The sequence below is a fragment of the Convolutriloba macropyga genome, chromosome 12 (genome assembly GCF_964194025.1).
Source record: "Convolutriloba macropyga chromosome 12, txConMacr16.3, whole genome shotgun sequence".
Lineage (NCBI taxonomy): Eukaryota > Metazoa > Xenacoelomorpha > Acoela > Convolutidae > Convolutriloba > Convolutriloba macropyga.
Genome location: NC_134479.1, coordinates 50,848,110 through 50,869,097, shown reverse-complemented (window position 1 = coordinate 50,869,097; position 20,988 = coordinate 50,848,110). Strand labels below are relative to the sequence as shown.

The 20,988-nt window shown below is 39.5% G+C and overlaps 2 protein-coding genes across 2 annotated transcripts in view; both read left to right on the top strand.

Annotated features, from left to right (window-relative positions):
* Positions 1 to 8,328: 8,328 nt before the first annotated feature.
* Positions 8,329 to 10,872, top strand: LOC142350533 (uncharacterized). Its single transcript, XM_075402383.1, has one exon. The coding sequence runs from the start codon at positions 8,329 to 8,331 to the stop codon at positions 10,870 to 10,872; it is 2,544 nt and encodes an 847-aa protein (XP_075258498.1).
* A 1,872-nt stretch (positions 10,873 to 12,744) lies between these two features.
* The window catches only part of LOC142351100 (DNA-directed RNA polymerase II subunit RPB1-like), a 43,633-nt gene continuing 35,389 nt past the window's right edge, over positions 12,745 to 20,988 (top strand). Inside the window, 2 exon segments of the mRNA XM_075403188.1 lie at positions 12,745 to 13,157; positions 19,057 to 19,236. Of these exon segments, the coding sequence (XP_075259303.1) occupies positions 12,798 to 13,157; positions 19,057 to 19,236 (540 nt within the window). The 5' untranslated portion in view covers positions 12,745 to 12,797.

Sequence of the window (20,988 nt, the reverse complement as noted above, 5' to 3'; positions counted from 1 at the left end):
CATAGTGCGCGTTGCGAATGGCTCTGCACCCACATGCAGAAAAACACGAGTAGTACGAATTTACTCTTCTCGGAGCCAAGTATTAGTTGCTCAAACTTGGGTCACATCAACGATTTATGATATATGTACTGAGTTTTTCGGGCATGCTTTGGTGAGTGGGTTAAAGATCTTCACGTCAAAAAAATAATGGCTGAACCTGGATTTCCATAGGCCGTTCGCATTAATGCTAGTCGTGCGTTTTCATCAGTTCTAGATGTGTTGTGTATAAAAAATTGCGGAAGAGAAAGACGAATAGTTATCGGACGCAATGACGTACATACGCACGAGAATAAGTTTTGTCCATCTGCGCAGCGCTATCATATGCCTCAGAGAAGGCCGTGGTTCCAAACGGCCGATCAATAATGATAGTATTTGCAGTGCCAAAAGGCGTGAAGTGGGACTAGATTCATAAAAAATAAATTATTTACAAATTAAATTCTCATGACGCAGCTCTAAAAGAAATATAGTGCCTTGTCTTTAAAAAAATATACATCGCAATGATGTCTCTACGTAGCGGATCACTACCCATCCATTGGATTGACCCGCGCAGCTTAAGAAAAAACTTTTTTTGTATTCATTGAGAGATGCTGCGGTTGAGGGGAGCACAAAAACTGGACTTTGACAGCAAAAGAAAGTTGACTAAAGCTCACTGTCAATTAACCAAATAAATATAGACAAAAACTGAGAATTTTTTATTTCTTTGTTCAAAAGCAATCACCAATTTATTTTTCTTATATGAAGCAAAAAATTTGCAAATAGAAGGGAAGACAACATTTAAAGGACCCAAGTTTAACTATTTTACTAGAAAACTTATCATAGGCTTTTAAATGTAACGAATAAAAACTGCTGATAAAATCAGATGAGACAAAACAAGTGAGTGAAGTCAAAATTTTTAAAGCTTTAAGCTGGTAGTTAAGTTCCATTTGAGTCTATAATTCTTAGCTTTTTGCCGAATTGTTTAAGTCTAACCTGGCTCAAGAAGTTGAACCAGCTATCAAATGTGAGCCCTAAACGATTACCTGTATTAATTGTTTTGATTACTTTGTTATCTAATTTTCCGGAAGAAAAACACGAGCGATGGGAATTTACTCTTCTCGATGCCAAGTATTAGTTGCTCAATCTTGAGTCACATCAACGATTTATGATATATGTACGGAGATTTTCGGGCATGCTTTGGTGAGTGGGTTAAAGATCTTCACGTCAAAAAATTAATGGCTGAACCTGGATCCCCATAGGCCGTTCGCATTAATGCTAGTCGTGCGTTTTCATCAGTTCTAGATGTGTTGTGTATAAAAAACTCGCCTTGAAGCAACTTAAGTTACTGCTCAAATTTGACATCATAGCAAAGTTCATGCATAATCTCAGCAAAACTGTCTCGAATCTCCACATGTTTCATATGTGTGTACCCAGTCCTCGAACTGTGGAGAGTGTGATAGGGTGAATTTTTTACCACATGGACAAATATTGGGCTTTTTTTGCCCTCGATAATAAATCTAATGCAAAGCCCGTCTCTAAATTTGGACTTCGTTAGTGTAAAACAGTAACGTTTAAACGGTGGTGCTGCGTACCAGTTCTAGGTGCCTATTTCCGAAGCCATTGCATTTACTTGGCGTTGCTCGGTCTGAATGTTTTCTATAGGACCCTTCTTACGCGATTGAACTTTTTTCAGGCGTGCGGTTCGTTAATCGTGCGTGGGTGAGATGAGCGTTTGCTCTGTCCTCATCTTCAAGAGAAGCGCACGCGGTCAGCAAACCACCGTACTCCGTTTCATGACCTATTGGCTCCTCGATGTTAAGTCTACCCTGCCGGTTTGGTGGCGAAAACAACCGGAGCGCAATTTGAGTCACCGGAGAGTCAGAGAACGACGTTAGGATGATAGCTTCCGCGTCTGTGAAGATCTTCCGTGAGCGTGGCGCTGTCGTAGTCTAAAAATTTAATTTTTGTTGCGCGCTTCATGAGAGGCATGCATAAGCGCTTTGAGAGCATGTTTTTGCTAAATGCCAAAACTTTTTCCTTACTTTGAAGATCTCATAGGCTCTCTCATTGTTTATTACAGATCCTAGAACGCGGTAGTTGTCAAAATTTTCCCGTCCCTTCTATCAAACTGAGAGCTTTGAAGCCTCTCTTACTGAAAACTGACACTTCGGGCGTTCACGGTGTAGCTAAAACAGCTACCATGTTCAGCGAGTTATTTGAAGAGCAAGAGTACGTCCTCCAAAAGTCCTACTGCGCTTCCGTCGTCTGTGTACTATTTTTGCGACACGTGCGCTTTCTTCACAAAACTGAGCAAGCGAAGGGCGGGTTATCCATACATAGCCATAGCAATGGTGTCCCCTTCGTTTGTGCCCTCTAGGACTGCAGTGATTTACCTGCGACATATAAATTCGAGGGGGCTGACTATGTATTTTAAACAACGAAACTCAAGGCGGGGCAAATCCTCTTGATATTTTCAATTGCCAAGTTTTAGTGGATGCAATTGAAGGCACTTTTTGTGTCTTTTAGGAGAACAGCTTTTTTCAGGTTTTTCATATTGCAATCACAGACAGTGAATTGCGTGTTCGATCCCGCACCTGTGGCCTAGGCAAAGAAGTATACTGCCGCCCATAAAGACTAGTTTGTTTTCTTTTCGGTTGATGAAGCGTTTGCCTATGGTGCGATGAACAATTTCTCCTACGCCAGCAGTTTGAACACCAGAGGGTTTTTTTTAACGGGATCAGTCTGCAGGCGTTGTACGCTTAATATTTTTTCAGATACTTTTTCAGTTGCCAGAGGAATATCCATTTTGGCTACTGTTTTTTTTTGATGAAATTTCTTTGAGACAAGTCAATGTTTGTCTCCACTTGTTTGCGTCTAGACCGGACGGTCCCGTGCTGCCATGTGTTTTTAAGGCTGCATTTTAAACTGGCGAAGCTTTTATGTTTTCAAAGATTGTGGAGTGGTACGGAATTGACTCAAACGTGTTTTTGTACGATATTTAAATGAGGTTTACTTGGAAAGGGTCGCGTATTTCTCTTTGAGCAACTCATATACAATTTTCCCTTTATTTGCATAGTTTGCTGATAATATCTCTGATGATAGTTCGCCAGTGGCACTTGATGACGTTCGAATTTTTTCCGGTCTCCATGAAGTAGTTGAACTGTTTCGATTTTTCATTTGTACAGTTTTTAGGGGTCTTACAAAATATATACTGCAGAGCTCTAGCTCACAGAGGAAGCTCTTCGAGGCGGCGTCGGCATCATAACTATGGGAGTTGGGCAAGGGTCTTGGTAACTGACCCGTCAATGGTCGATATCTTGAAAGGGAGAAGCAGGTGGGGAAGATAGCGGCAAACTTCAATGAAGCATTGAACCAATGTGGTTGATAGCGGCAACCTTCTTTATTGACGCCTTTTTCTGCAAACTGTTCCAGAATTTCATCAAAGCATTCAACGAATTTGAGCGCGGTTTTGCTTTTGTTCAGTATTATGAAGTTTGCCAGCCAGTGAGATATCTCTTTATTGAATTTTGTCAATCTTAACGGCGTTTATTGGCAGTGTTTTCCAGAACGTTATGTAAAAATTTTGGTTTTTTCGGATATGTTATGGGAGGTTGTTGCAACTATGTGTCCCCATTGGTATCACCAGCAAGCACCTGGGCTTTTTGTGGCGGTAAAGGGGTTGTATGGTCTTTTGTTTTTTTTTGTATGGTGTTCAGTGGGTAGGGCTGTAGTGGTGACGTTGCGATCACCATGTGCTAAATTGAAATAGATCGTGGACATTGGAGTTCGGGAGGAAGAACAGCGGAGCGTTTCAAACCACTCAACGTTGCGTGAATGCATCAGCAGCCATCGCAGCAAACGTTTGCGTTCCAATGAATGTTTTCAGTTTGATTTGAAATTTTACAATGAATGTTTTCAGTTTGATCAGGAAAACGGTTGCGCGAAGTATCACTTCCATGGTCGTGGGCCATTGCGGGAGAAGAAACTGAACCCAGTGAGGAACAAAACTATAAATCAAGAAATAAAACTTTCTTATGAGTGTAAGAAGAGGGTGTGATCTGCACAATGGACGGGACAGTGAACCCCACCATAAAACATACCAGCAGCAATAATAATTTTACCGAGATAAAGCAATATGCTGAGCTCTAGGAACCGCGTCAAAAATTTGAAATATCACTAAATTTATTTTCTCAAGCTGGTCTAGAGAATGCAAAACGTCATATATCAACCATCTTCACAAACAATAGTGACGTTAAAAACTGTTGTCCGATTAACCTGCGTTCAAATTTTTCTATTGTTTTTGAAAATCTGTTGTTCATTTTTGTACTTGAAAGTCACAAGTGACACTCTTAGTCAAGAAAGCTCAAAAGGGTTTTCTGAGGAGACGTTATACGACAACTAATCTTATTTCAAACTTGACGATCTCTAAAAAATCTTGACACAAAAATCGCATGAGTTATCGTCCATTTTGATATTAGGAAAGTTTCTGATTGCGATCCGCCTCACAGATTAATGAGAAAATGGCGGAGGCGTTCGGGTTTGATGAAGAGTTTTTTTTAATTTTGGGATTATAATGAAGATCGACATCAATTTGTCCGTAATGGTCTTGCATCTGATGTCCCACAAAGAAGTGTCTTGTTTTATTACTCTACTTTTTATTTTGTACATGAATGACGTTGTTGATAATGCGCAAAGCTTCCGTTCATTGCTTTACTAGTTTGCGGACGATCTAAGGCTGATATTTGTTGATTGTTTTGAAGTACTGCATCAACGTGGACTGCACTCACTTCATGTGACATCAATGATCTTTATAATTAGTCAAGCAAAAGTCTACTGGAGTTTTACAAAGAAAAGAGTAGAGCTGACAACTGTTGTTATAGTCGAACTATCAACGCCGCTAACTATTTACCGTCTATCAATGTCACTCACTTTAGGTCACCTTTTAAAACTGTTTTTTTTCTTTTAAATCTGTAATTTTCCTAGAGCCAAAAGTTTTCTCAAATGCCATTGGCCATGTTTATGTTTTAATTGTGTACAGAAGAAGGAATTGTTGATTAAAAATTAAATTGATCATAAGAAAACGAACGTTGTCGAACATTACGTTCATCGTCAGACCTAATCTTCAATTAAAATCATTTAAAAATCTAGAAACTAGCCAGTCTTTGACTCTATCAATTGAATTCTAAGAAATGCGTCAAATTAACAACGGATTGTTAAAAGTATTTTATAGTTAACATCACATTTACAACATTTTTTTTCGTTTATTACACCAAAATAAGTTTAATATTTTCTCCGGAGTTTTTGAAAATCCCTGGTGTTTTGTTTTCTTTTTCCTGAAGTGGAATTTTTACGTTCGTTTCCATCTGTTGTTAACATTTATTTGATGATGTTGACAAATTTTCAATTTCACATGTACCAAAACAATTTTTGATTTCAAGAGACAGTTTTTAGTTTTCGATCTAAAAAATCAATGTCAATTCCTTTCCCCGGTTTTTGTCGCGCCTATTTAGTTGTGATTTCAGCTTTTTGTTGTAGATCGCTTTTTTTGTCATAAGTTTTTACAACGAGGTGTTATCCCACAGGGGAAACTGTTTTTGATGCTCCTAAATAGTAGTGGTAACATGTCGGCTGGATTGGCCAACATAGATAGAACTTCATCCATTACATGTAACTTTAATAACCACAGGTGGATTTTTGGAATCCTGTCAAAAGATGAATTCAGGGTGGGCAAGCAATTTTTTTTCTCGTTGTAAAATTGATTTGAATATCACACAATTTTATTAGTCTACGTGCAAAAATCTGAGTGATGTTTCCTCTGTATTAAATAAAACATCGGTTTAAAATGATTTTTGAGACTTTTAATTGTTTTGAGATCTTGTTGATTTTTGAGACGGTTTGCTGTAACGATTTTTTGTGAATATTTCATTTAACATCTCACTAACAATATTGTATGACCACTCACTGATGGGACACTGATTTTCAGGCCAGGTCTCTTGATTTCTCTTAGGAGCTACATCGACGAACTGCCAGTGACTGATTGCATTGAAAGTTCTATATACAGTTCTATAGTACTTATTAAATAGTTTCAGATGGGATTAATGCTAATTGAAAACCATGGTTTACCTGGTTGGAGCTAGCTGTCTCGCCAATCTGACAAGAACTTTGGATCACAAGGACAAACGCAGATTTCAACAACTTTCCTACTCGAAGCCTGGCCTCTCTCTCAACCCCAGAGCGAAGGACAAGTACAAGACAGTGCAACACCTGTTTCAAAACAAATTTGTGCTACTAAATCGAAAACGAATAGTCATCTGGCACGACGTGATCAACAATAGCATCACCCCCCACAGAAGTAACAACAATCGACCCCTCTCCCCCGAGCAACTGATCGAAATCCTCAAGAAGCTCAACTCAAACGGGCAGATTGAGGCCATAGTCTACACCCGCCGAGCTGGTACCCCTGACTTATCCATCGACCTCCGACAAACCGGCATCCTCATTCTAGAAGCTACCAAAAACCTGAGCTCAAGAAGAAAACAGGCAAATTTTGAATATCTTTACCAGTTAACCCAGGTACACCCCGAAACCCACATCGATCTCAAGTTGGTCACCACTATTCTCTTAAACTGTCGAAATCTTCGAAAGCTGATCAAGAAGAAGCGATCGAAGAAGCCGGCAAAGAAGAAACCGAACAAACGCCAAAAGGACAGAAAGAAGAAGCGGGAAAGCAAGAAAGCAGAACAGCAAGAGTAAACAGAGTAAGTTACTGTTTTTTCTGATTTTTTCTTTTCTTTTTTCTGGTTAGTGAACCTGGAGGTCTTGTTATCTCAGAATCGCAATCAGAAATTAGTAGGGAAACCTCAGTAATAGTACTTACGTTCCCCTAAATCACACTTCCTGTGAACCCGGAGACATTTATTGTCTTAGGATCGCGGAATTGTGTAATTTCCTCGTAGTTTCCTATCAAATCCTGTGAATCCAGGAGCAATTAGCTTGCTTTGGGATCGCGGATCTGTGTTGGAAAGTCACCCCCTCGGTTGAGGACTAAACCCGTCAGTGAGTCCGGAGGTTTCAATTGTTACCTCGGAATTGCGACTGGTTTATAAAGCAACCGAGATGACTCGATCAAAACCTGAAAGCACCTGCAAAACGTGCTCCCTCCCCATCAGTAACAAAAGTGCAGTGTTCAACTGTGTCTCGTGTGGCGACTCCATGCACCTGACCCCGAAATGCAGTGGAATGAGTGAAAAAGCCATATATGGACTACAGGAAATCCGACAAAATGTTTTGCTCATATGTAACGACTGTGTGCAGAACAACCAACGAGACCGAGTTCTAGACAACTTGGCATCCAGCAGAGAATCCCCGGACGTGGCGGAAATAGCAAAGAGCTTCGATGAAGTCAAATCTGAGATATCCAAAATCCGAGCGGAAATCAAGTCCCCTCCGCCCGAGCCGACAAAACCAGCCGTGCGTCAACCAGCACAGCCGATCATCCGAGAAAAGCCAACATTCGATGGGGTACGCTTCCGAGGGATTCCCGAATCCTCCGGAAAAACCGCCAGAGAGCGTTATGATGAAGATGTTCTGAAAGTAAAGGAAATCCTCGCCCACATGGATATCGACTGCCCAATGGATGATGTAAAACGCGTTGGAACCTACGAAAATGAGAAAACGAGAACTATAATTGCAAAATTCTCCAGTGAACATCATCGGCGACTTGTCCTGCTGTCCGCCCACAAACTTGCAACCTACGATAAACCAATTTTCGTGAGCCGAGAACTCAGTCCGGACGAGAAAAAGCTTGAAAATGCTCTGTTGATCAAGCGCAGATACCTCATAGATGTCGAGAAAATAGCCCTAAAAGACTTGCGAATTCGCAATCTGAAACTGCAGAAAAAAGAAAACAAGAAATGGATTGACGTTGATGTCACTCCTACTGGCAGCAGCTCACCTCCGGAACAAAATTGACTACAAAATATAAACAAACTCCAAATACTCAGTTTCAATGTGCGAAGTCTGCTTGACTTCCAAAGGCGACAAATCTTTGCCAATGAAATAGCAAAGAGGAACTACGATGTACTCTGTCTCACGGAAACCTGGTTAACAAGCGATGTACTTGACAATGCACTCTTCCTTACTGGATACACAATCCACAGAACTGACCGACCTACTGAAAACCATAACTCAAAACACGGAGGAGTTCTCATTGCGGTGAAAGACATTCCTCACTACAGACTGAAAAACACAACGCACTCGGAAAGTGTATCGATTGCGTTACAAACTCCAACTGAATCACTTGTAATTTGCTGCATGTACAACCCTCCTAAATCTAGCCCTTACAGGGCACCAGCCAGTCAAATCCACGAAACCCTGGAAGAAATCGAAAAACAGATGAAACAACGGGATAGTTACACCTTAATTGTCAGCGGCGATCTCAACCTCCCTGGAGCTGATTGGAACAGCATGCTCTCAGATGATGACTACGAACTTTCGCTTCTCAACAACTTTGAAACCCACCAACTTCAGCAAATTCTGCCTTGCAAACGAAATCAATCACTGGATGTATGCCTCACCCAATCTCCTGACAGCATTGAACTTGCCGAAGTCGACAAAAACCTAACACGGGAATACTCAATCAACGGAAAGAGATGCTCCGACCATCAAGCATTCCGGACAACCATTTCCATCGACATATCAGCTACGAAACCAGCCCCCAAAGTGAAACATGCATATCACAAGGTGGACTGGAAAGAATTTAACAGCCACATCAGAGACCATCCCTTTTCACCCTACTGCTTCAGCAACGTCGATGAACTTGTTGACCAATGGTACCTATGGATCGAAAAGATAATTGAGATACTAATCCCCCGTGTCACCCAGCACCGAGCAAACCTTCCCCCATGGATTTCCTCTGCCACATCACACGAACTCAAGATCCTCGGAACGATGAAAAGAAAATACGAGAGAGCACCGACCCTCAACCTCCTGATAAAGATAAAACGACGCGAAAAACTCCTCAATGAGCAAATCCTGACAGATCAGGCAGTCTACGAAGACAAACTCTTCAAAAGCCGCCGAATGTCTGATCTACAGAAATACCTGAAATCCCTACGCAAATCAAAACACTTCCCTGATGAAATGTACTACAATGTTGTGCAAAATGGACAAGAAACAAAGAAAACATCCACAACCGATAGTGAAAAGTGCAATCTCTTCAACGACTTCTTCTCCGACGTTTTCACCAAAGATGGTAAAATCAACGAACCCTCAGTCTACCCAAAACAGAGACTCAACTACCTCAGAATTTCTGAAGAAGAAATCGAAAGACAACTGTTGGGCCTCCAGGCAAACAAAGCGTGCGGCCCAGACAACATCGGAAATATAATCTTAAAAAACGCCCCAGCTTTGGCAAAATCTCTCAAACTTATCTTCCAAACCTGCCTTAATAAAGGAAAATTCCCAGAGAGCTGGAAAACAAGTGAGATCACCCCGATCTACAAAGAAAACGACAAAGCAGACATCACACAGTATCGACCAATAAGTCTATTGAAGAACGTCTCAAAAGTCTTCGAGAAAGTCATCTTCGAACGGCTTTACCCACCAATAGAAAGAACCCTCTCTGACTCCCAACACGGTTTCAGAAAGAAACGATCAGCAGTACTTCAACTCATCCTCTTCACAGACGAACTATACCAGCAACTTGAATCGAAAAAATGCAATGACATTCGAACTCTGTATGTTGACTTCAGAAAAGCCTTTGACAAAGTAGCGCACAAAAGACTCATCCAGAAGCTCGAGAACATTGGCCTCGGAGGAAAGCTACTCCAACTACTCGAAAGCTATCTCACAAACCGAACGCAACGCGTCAAAATTGGAACAAGCAAATCAAAGACCAGAAATGTAACCAGCGGAGTACCTCAGGGATCAATTTTGGGGCCTCTGATGTTCATCATCTACATTGACGATCTCCCCGAAGAAATCTCAGACATCCCGGCCTTCGGATACGCGGATGATTTCAAAGCAATTAACCACGGTGAACACGAATGCGAGACCACTCTCGGGGAAATACAGAAATGGAGCAAAGCAAACCATATGGACCTAAATGTTAGCAAAAGTAAAACTCTCCTCATCAGAGGGGATCTAGCCCAGCGTGACGAAGCAGGTCTTGAAACCGTTGGCACCCAAAAAGATCTCGGAGTCGTAATGTCTCGAAATCTCTCTTGGAGCGCAAACTGCCAACTTAGAACAACCAAAGCGTGGAAAGCCTTCTACACACTCAAACGAAATGTTTCGAGCAGAACCTCAATGGAAACGAAACTGAACGCTTACATAGGATACGTAGTGCCCGTACTCACTTACGCCTCCCAAGTCTGGTACCCTTCGAAGACTGACATGAAATCAATCGAGAAGATCCAGCAAAAGGCAACAAAGTGGATATGCGGTGGAAACGACGAATACCATCAAAGACTCGAAACGCTGAAAATACTCCCACTCTCCATGTACATGGAAATGCACGATGTCCTCTATCTCCTCTCAATCCTAGAAGGCAATTACTACGTCCCCGAAGACAAACTGCCAAAGCGAAAAGAAAACGAAACAAGACAAAAGCAGGAATTTGAACTCCCCAAACACCGACTACATAAATCAGACGAAAATTTTTTCTTCAGAGCCACAAAGCTATTCAACATCATCAGTAGGACAACGGAGAAGCCAATGACGAAGAAACTTCTGACAGAGATGTACCAAAACTATTTCCACAGAAGCTACAACGAACTCGACAGCTGCACCTGGAGACTTCTATGCAACTGTGGAATCTGCAAACCAATGAAAAAACTCGTGCCAAACGAAAACTGAAGGGTTCCACACCCGAGGGCTCCGACCCTAAAGACTCTCCTACTACTACTACTACTACTACTACTACAGTCCCTTGATTTCCTTTTTTATGTTGTAACGGTGAACAGCTATAGGAATTTAGGGTTCTGTCAGTATCAGTCAGTTTTTGATACCAATGACAGCTACTTTCTCTATCTTCGTTTACATTTATTTTCAGATATAGGAATGTTAGGTCTCCACTCCCGTTGGGTGTCTCAAGTGTGAATTGTAAGTTTTTGTGCAGAAGATTAGCAAACTCAAGAGGGTTCCTCTTGACAGTGCACACTGTCATCCACATTCTTCTTCAATAATTTCAATTCCTGTCTGTCCTCTGTTGTACATTTTTCTGCGCATTAGGAACAGATCCATTCAATTTCCTGTAGGTTCTCATTCTCAGTGTTACTGATATCTTGGCATTTTACATGAAACCAGTTTTTGAATGATTCGCTCTTGACTCCTTTCCCTTGGAAAGTAACGCGTAGGTTACAAACGATGCACCTTCATGTCTAGAAATTTGTTTTCCCTTCACTCATTTGATTTTTCAAGGATTTTACAGAAAATTTCATCCTCAAATTACCGCAAGCAAAGCACGCATTGCTACAACATCCGATTGAGTGTACCTCATTTTTAAAATTTAAAATAATGATTCGTTGCGGCTCTTCTGAAAAGGCTTGTCATAGTTGACCTCGAAATCTTAGGAACTTCGTCAATGCAGTAAAGTTCCTTAAGCGCAATTTCAATTTCCTACTCAGCCGGTACATTGGTGTACAAGTTTTTAACATCCAGAGATACTAGTCATTTCCCACCAATTTGGTAGCCTCTAAAGTGGCTCTGGCATCTTTCGAGTTAGTCTCATTTGCAACTGGCAACCTTTGGACAAAGGGATGAATAACTTGACTCGTAACTGCTACCGGCTATTGACAGAACGGGCCAAAGCTGCGTACCGTTTTTATGTACTTTAGCAACTCTATAAATCCTCGCCGGTTGGGATCGAGTTGTCCTAAGCCTGTGATAATTTATTTTTCATTTGTCTTTCCCTGTTTCATTAGTTGATGCAAACTGCTATTTATCAGTTTTTATTGTTTGATCATCATTTTCTCCATGTTGTACCTTTCATAACACAAAAACCACAACCTTTATCAAATAAAAAAGAGGCCATTTAAGAGAAAGCCCTTCAACTAAAAGGGTAGTCGGTCAACTCGGGGGCAGCAAGTCAACTCCTATGTGTATTTAAATTCTGAGAGTAGTTAAAAATTGAAGCATCAGATGCAAAGGATAAAGAAAATAAAGCAACAGAATTATAATCAAAATATATATGGTAAATAGCAATTAAAGTATAATGTGTAGTGGTTTTGAATCAAGATTAGAAAAAATATAGAGCATTTAGCACAACAGCCTCCCTTCCTTTACAATGGTTCCTATTGACGCTTGTACTGCAGGGCGCCGACGCATGGAGCGCGAGCCACGTAGGGAGAGTATGGAGCTACGCAAAAGAGGGAAACTTAATTTTGTCCTTTTGTACGTGATCACGTTTTTATTCAAATGGTACGGCTAGTAGTGTTTGATCTTTCAAAACATCATTTACTTTTTTAACCCCTATCCTGATGTCTCACGTACGTTCTTTTACATTTTACAGACGATTCTCTATAACTTTTCACCATCAGCGTTGTTCTCCCTTAACTCACGAACTAGGGCTCTGATGTCGCTGTGTGGACTGCAGGTCGTAACTTGTTTGCTGTTTAAATTTGCTGTCGTGTCTTTTTTTATTACTATTCATTCGTTTTGTTGGAATTTAAGTCACTACTTTTAATTAGGTGTCTAGCCTCCCCTCCCGCACTGCAACACTATTTCAGATAAACGTTCTCTCTTTCAGATAAACGTTTTGAAATTGAGTCGTAATCTAAATCATGTCACGCAACGCTGGCGTGATGGAGTCCTCGGCGTCTCTGCGCACTGTTCGAAGAGTACAGTTTGGCATATTGGGCCCGGATGAAATAAAAGCCATGTCAGTGGTTGACGGAGGTGTTCGCTATTCGGAAGTATATGAAGCGGGTAAACCTAAATTGGGTGGCTTGATAGATCCCCGGCAAGGAGTGGTTGACAAAGGAACGAGATGTCAGACTTGTGCCGGGAATCATTTTGATTGCCCTGGACATTTTGGGCATTTGGAGCTGGCTCGTCCTGTTTACCATGTTGGATGGCTTGCAACGACAATCAAAGTGCTAAGATGTTTCTGCTACTTCTGTTCGAAGCTGCTCATCGACAAGGTAACTAGCGCCCAGAATAACTATTAATACTTAGATCAAATCCGTTTCTCCTTTCCCACATCGAGCATGATTTTTTAAGCCTTAACCCCATAACTCTCCTTAAAACACTCACGTGCACATTTTAAAATGCAGAAATTCTGCAGTGCCAGAATTTAAAATGCCAGAAGCTGCTACTTAGCCAGAAGTTGACCTCCGTTGACATTCTTTATTTTGAAAAGTGCGTGTTTCGTGTTTTAAGCAAGGTTACGTGATTCTGCACTTCGAAATTCTGACTTAATATCTCGAACTGCTTCGCGGTTCTCGATAAACGCCAAGTGCTCAATGACTTCAAGAAGAGTCACGTAACCATTTCTTTCTGAGCCCTTGTTTAATGAAAAAACTTCACCTGTCTGCTATATATGCGGAAGATTTTAATATTGATAAGATCTGCCCACAAACTAAATACGAACTGCTAAGAATCCTCAAGGACACTCAGGAAATTGTCGATGCTTCAATGGGAGCTGTGGCAAAATTGTTGATGCTTCAATGGGAGCTGTGGTTGAAGAAGGGGGGCTGTTAGTTGGACTCATCTACTTTCGCCATTAGTTGTTTGTTTTCTAATACTGTCTGTCTTTTGTTTTACATTTTTCTCGGCAGATATTTGTGAAGGAGCAAAGGAATAAAGTTAAGCAGCCATGCACTCAGTGCAGCCTTCCCTCCTCCACGACGGCGCTAATCGAAGTCTCACTGAGAACATGAGGCTTGAGGGCGCGACATCCCCTCAAGCAGAGAACACAGCTCCTCAGAAGTGCGAAGCTGATTTTCGTTCGGATGTAGCTTATAGTGTCGGCGTACGGCTCTCCGCGTTTTTCGCTGATCTTAGTTGCGAGTTGTTTCATAACGCGCGATGCTGATGGCGCGATGCTTTCTGTATAATATCATTTTATTGCTAGATTTGAACAATACGAAATGCTTTATGAAGAAGAGTGCTGGTAGGGCCCCGGACCAGCCAATATTCACCCAGTGTTGGACAGTTCTTTTTTTAGCTTTTGATCTTAAAAAATATGAACAGCTCACAAAGATCAATTTGATCTTTTCGGTTTTGCCCCCTCTCCCCCAGCGTAGCAAGTGCATATTGTTTGAACCCCACAGGCCCAGTTGCCAAACGTTAACATAAAGATTGGCCATGTAATAGCACGTGCTCTGTAACTGGGAGGTACGCAAACGGAAAGAATCGAAGCAGTAATCGGAATTTTCTCAAATGAAACGAAGAGGACGCTGGGAGTTCCACAAGGATCAGTTTTGTGCCCTTTACTTTTTTGCGTATTACCTTTTTAACCCGAGTCATCATTTCTATGCTGTAGATACCGTTTCCTTGCTCTTGAAGGAAGTTCAAAGCAATTATTGTAAACATGTCTTTTTGGATCCTTTCCGTTTGTGCCCCCCCCCCCCCAGTACGTTATGCATCGCCCAGTTATAGAGCACGTGTCATTACATAGTAAATCTTTATGCAAAAATATGGCACATGCGTCTGGGGTTGCAAATAAAATGCACCCACTAAGTGCCTCGGGGGCACGAACGGAAAAGACCTATCTTTTAATGCAAAATTTTTACTCGACCTTTTCGGAACATTCTATCGATTCCACGTCTCGAGTAACTTTTTCTCGCTTGAGTTCTAGATTTTTGCAAATGTATTTAAATTGTCTGTCGCTAAAGCAAAATTGATTGTATGCTAAACTAACACAAGGGCCTGATAGCCGAGTGGTTAGAGCTTCGGTATAGCAAATCCCTCTTTGGTTGGAATTTTATGCACCCACATAAATTTATCTAGCCTACTACCCTCTCTCAATTAAATTGCACAGCCTTTTGTTCGAGAGCACTTTGTCCGACATTAAGCAGTTTTTTTTTGTTTTTGGTTTTTGATTATTTGATCTGTCAAAGTAAGTTCAATTTGATTTTCGAAATTTGTTGATTTCATTTTCGCGGGTTTGTGCATTGATTCCTTTTTCGTTGGATTCCGGGATTCGCTTTATTCATAGTTAAGTTTTTCGTGAAGATACGGGGTAAACATTTGCTTGACATTTGAATGCTTTCGTCTGAGTTTTTGATTTTCTTTAACAAATTGGCCTAAAACAGGGCTATCCCATTAAAGTCCCCCCCACAGCATAGTGGTCAGATAACCTATAACCCCCAATCCTTCTGATTATGATTTCATTGGAATTATCTTTGATTGATTAAAAATTCGACTCGATGTACGCCTGACTTCTTCAACTCATCCTATGGTCTCTTAGTTTTTTTGCATGAAGAAAAACAATACTTCATCTGCTTATTTATGAATTTATTAATTGCTCTCAAAGGAAGTTTATAGAATATTACCAGTGCTGCGGTCTTTTTTAACGCGGTTTTTCTGCTTGTACCATTTTTCATTTCACCCATTTAAATTTTGTCCTCGAAAATGATATACACATAGCATTAATTTCTCTTAGAGCCTTTTGGCTCACTAGTCTCTTAGTATGCGACTCACCGAAGCCGTCTAAGAGACGTAAATCCTTGAACGTAATCCTTGAACGACTAAGATCCCTGAACTTATTACCCCTCAACTACCACATTTTGCTAACAGATCTCTTGCTATCAAAATTGTTAAACAATAATTATGCGTTCAACTTCAGCGAGTATATTAGTATTGTACAAAGACAGTCAAGTTATCGGTTGGTGTTGCCTGAAATCAAAAAAAGAGTTAACGGGCAATTTTTTTTTCTATCGAGCTACATGCAGCGCAAGCATCATTGATTCAAATGTGAAATTCTTTCAACCGGTCGGACTCAAAAATGGAATCTTAAACTTGATGTAGAAAGTTCAATTTCAATTGCGATATCCAAAATTTTTGTTCCATATCATTTATTAATAGCCGCGTCAGCAATTCCTGGCGGCTATTGTAGTGCTTCTAATTTTTACAATTCAAAGAATTTGAATTGTATTGGGGCGTTGTTTTTAAAGATCTGTTTACACATTTTTATGATTTTTGAAGTGAAATTGGATTAGTGATTTTGGTCACGCCGAAACAGGAAATGGAGCGAAAAAGCGAGTGCTTTTGCGGCATGAATTTTTTTTGCTCTAATTTTTAAGTAGAGTGAGAAAACGGTGTTTGAACAAAAATTCGCTTTCTCGCTAGTGGTTTCTTGTTCACATGCGGCAATTTTAATTTGACTTTTACGGTTTTTTGATTTTTGGATCGGATTTTTTTCTAAATGATTTTCCCAATCTTTTCATAGTTCATTCAAGACCTAGTTCTTTGTTTGAACCAATTTTGCATTTCTCGCTAGTGCTTTTTTGTTCACATGCTGCATTTTGGCATTGATTTTCTGTTTTTTATCTGATTTTTTTCTGGAAATGGTTTTCCCAATTCACTCATGATCGGTTCTAGGTCTAGTTTGTTGTTTAGTCAATGAAAATTCTTTGAATTGTACGTCAGGACTTATCCTGCTATGTTTTTAACTTCGTCTAACAGATTTTTGTTTCGTTTTACCCTGACTTCTTTGAATTGAGTTTTTCAATGACTTCAGGGACTTCTACTGCTTTGCAGTTAAAATTTGTGTTCGTGACGTCATTACTGGTTTTAGGTCAACTGAGGGACTTACCTCAAAAAATGACTTCTGAACTCACTTATGGCACTTTAAATTTCATGAACATTTACTAATTAAAGGTCAATAGTGTGCATCTAAGCAGTGCCAAACTTATATGCCCTAATTCCTGAGTAATAAGGTCTTGAGTTTTAGTATCGAATATTAATTTTGAAACCATCTCCATCAGGTTTTTTTCCTTGTAGAGCAAATGTGGCTCATGAAAATGACAGTCCGAATCTAGCCCAAAAAGTCTAGTGGTCTACTAAAAAGCTGGTGGTCGATCTGTCAATCTTATTTCTTTAGTTGTTTCAATTCATGGTAGGCCACAAGCGTCTATCGCGGCTATTTTCCGCCAATCTGCCGGCTATGTTCTGTCTTTGCGAAAAATGTCGGTCCTGGAATGAAATCAACTTAACAAACCTAAACTAGTATGATTCATCTAAATTATTTATCTTGCGGGAGTAGTCCCTCATTTTTGTGAAAGAAATAAATATAATAATAATAAATTCTTGGACGAGGATATGCCCCACCTCGACCTCTCTCCCCCACCAATTCCACTCAATTCCACCCGCTTTAAAAGATTAATTCATTTCATATCATAAGGAGTGGTTCTTAGGAGTATGAGCCCTCCCCAATTGACCACCCTCACTTCGTCCCCATCCCATCCGTAAAACCTGAATCTTCGACCGCGCTGAGCACCCGTTTCTCCTCACCCCTTCCCCTCAAGCTCACCCCGCCTCAATTAAGCTACAGCTAGCCTCCCTAAGACGCGCAACTATCTATTGATAAAACCAACTGCTCTTTTGTCGTTTGGGAGCAATTCACCTGGCGTTAGTCGCTTATGTTAGTGTTGTCGAAAAATTAATTTAAATTTTGTTTTTTGTTTAACTGGAAATTAGGTATGGTTTTATTGATTTATCTTCTACGAATTTTTGTTTTATTTAAATTGATCTCATGGTTTGAGTATTTTTGGCGCGATATTTTCTATCAGTAGAAAAATATCACTTTGAACTAATTAAGTCTCAATATCTGCAGTGTTATTCTTTTTTAACGGATATTTGAAATAATAGAATTTGTAGCAATTATTGCAATCGTTTGTCTTATTACGTCTTGAAGATCAGTATTAATTTTTAGAGTTTGCCCTAAGTTGTTTTGGCGCTGACTTAAAATTTGCCTGGTTTCTTTTAGAAAAACTACTATGACCATTTTCATGCTATTGTATTTCTAAAATAATATTTCTAATATTTCTCTTTCTTGTTCCGACCCACTTGGGGGGGGGGGGGGGGGGGGGGGGTTCAGTAAATTTTTGCCGTTTATTCATCATAGAGAATTGCGAGTCGCATTGTAATATAGTTAAAGATTTTTTCTTTTTCTGCAGGGAGTTATCGAGATTTCAAATTTGGTGATTAATAGTCGGAATTCCGTTGTTTTTTCACATTATCCGTGTTTTTGACCAAATTTTGTCAATTTTGCGGAAATTTGGTATTGGTTACACTTCTGCTTGTCGATTGGTTTTATCCGAGTCTTTTGGTTAAATTTTTGTTCTCTAAATTTCTAAATCAAAAATGGCTCCTAATACGCTTTTTGTACCACTAAATATGCCAGAAATAGAAACCTAACATCCGCTGTCCCATTTTCTGAAAACTTCAGAATGGGCTAGTTGGACTTTCCTTTCCTATAGGAGTCTTCTGGATTTATAATTTTGTCGGTTTTTCCGAAAATTAACGCAATAATTATACAAAATGCATCATTAATTTGGTTTATTGAATCTTTTATAGTTTGCTAAATTTGCTAATTAAACTTTTTTGCTAAATTTGCTAATTAATCTTTTTTGATAAAGTATGGAATAATTAAGCGTTTATGTTGGACGCGCAGGAATTTTGGGGCTAGGTTTGGTTTCATCTTGGATTCTTACAATCAATAATTGTTCGGATTATTTTGGAGTGCGGTCGTTTCAAAATATTTTAGTGGTTTTGTTTTGTCTTCATTTGTCATTTTTGCAGCTTCAAGACTTCGTCCTATTAAGCAAAGATCCATTTTGGTTTCTTGAGAGCCATTGGTGAACCTATGCAATGCTTTCAGTTGCAGCTACAAGAACCAAAAGCAGCTACAAGAACCAAAGGCAGTGCCACTTCGGCAGATTGAGAGTAATTTGTCCAAAGTTAGTCGATCTTGGTTTTGCTTACAATTTGGATGTGTAGGCTACGCAGTCACTGAAAAAATCAAACGTTCAACGAGAATCGCGTAGCTCTTCGAGATGTAACTTCGTTAACAAACTTAAGTGTTTTTTTTTACAGGAAAGTGCGGCCGTGCAGGACATTCTGTCCAAAACAAAGAGTAACCCTCGAAGACGAATGACTCTCATTTACGACATGTGTAAAAGCAGAAACATGTGTGAGGGTGGAGATGAAATCGAAACTGACAAGTTTGCAGAGGTCGAAGATCCGTTCACACAGGACAACCAGAACAAGAAAAAGGTTAGTTGAATTTGCTTGCCAGCTGCATCGAATCCTGGAAATTTTTGGAAGATTTTGGAATTCTTACATTTCTTACAATTGCTGTAAAATTTCGTGTTATCCGTTAAGAATTTAGGGGAAATTTTTTTGCATTGAGACTTTTGGGAAATGGTAAAACTCTCAATGGCTAGTTTTCCGCAAAACATTAGACACATTCAGTTGTATATTTTATTCTATTGAATTTTATTTGTATTTTTTTTAATTTGTAAAAGTTGTATTGAGAATTATTCGACTCACTTGAACAATCACTAAGAGAGAACGCAGAGACACAGGAAACTGATACCGGAAGCAATTTTTTGATACCCGATTTTTATGTCAGTCTCTGTTTCACTAAGATTCTTTTCCAGCATAAAGTTCTTGCTGATATATTGATAAAGTTTTTCATAGACACACTAAAGCAAATTTTAGATGCAGCTGCAGTTTGAAATTGAAATAATACATCAACTACAATTTTCAGTTAAAAATACTTGTACTTGAAAATGCTGGTCGAATTCAGTAAGTTTTGGTGATTCTGAAGCGAATGCGGAAAATTTTGCCTACATATGTTGTTCGCGTTGATTTTTAGTTGGCGTAGCTTTTGTTGTTTAGCTGCAGCGTAGTTTCCGTTTGTCGAGATTTTGTGCGATAACATGATATCCAAATCACGATTCATATGAAAAATGTTCTGCTAAATTTTTCCGATTAAGAATATAATTACACATAGCCTTGAAAATATGCGATAATGGTGCGACATTTGACGAGCTAAAGAACAAAAAATTGACTTCAAAAATCAGAGACCAAAACAAACTAAGTTTACCAAAATTGAAGTTCTATCCATTGGTGCTATATTTTTGTGACCAATTTAGTATATTAATATCACGTCATACAAATTTTCATCTGCTCAGAAAAGAACATGTAAATAGTCGGTAACTGTTTAAACCCCCCCTTTCCCTTGTTATTTAGTTTGAGTTCATTTTCATAATAGCTGTAGAGACATCTTTAACTTAGATTTTTATGGCTTTCGAAACCAAACCTTTTGCTTCACTATGATACTTGAGTTTCATGGTGCCGCATATTACTTACATGATCAATGCGGGTAGAAATCAAAGCTTTGTAAGCTTTTATATAACAACTATACAGGCTTATACAAAAACAAGCAGCATCACAATAAACTGTTGGGATCAGACTTAAGAAAAAATAACAGAACATTATAGTTACGGCCTCATGTGTCAAACTTATTTTTTTTCCAAAGTGAGATAATGCTTGATCAAAATCCAAATCTGTTCGAAATGTCATCCAGCAACTGATGATTAGAAAACTACTCTACCTTTTCGTTGCTCTACTAAAGCCAAGATTTTTTGTTCCGACCCCACTTGTGGGGGGAGGAACTATATACTCAAATGGGTTTTTTTTGTTTCGTGAATTTTGGCCGACCGATATATTCATCGAAGAGAAATGTGCGTGGTATCATTAAAAACCTCGTCCAGCGTAGAATTCGAAATTACAAAGATTTTTTTGAATTTCGTTTTTTTCGAGGAGTTATCGAGGTTTAAAGTTTCATGTGAACACTGGATATTTGGTTCTTTTGTTCACTTTTACCGTAATTTTCGTTCGAATTAACGTTTTTTCTATGAAAAATTTAATTCAAAACTAGATTTCATGCCAAAAAGTAAATCAATTTCAGGTTTTTAATAGACGAAAGGAGATAATAAAGACTAGTTCTAGTCTTAGAGG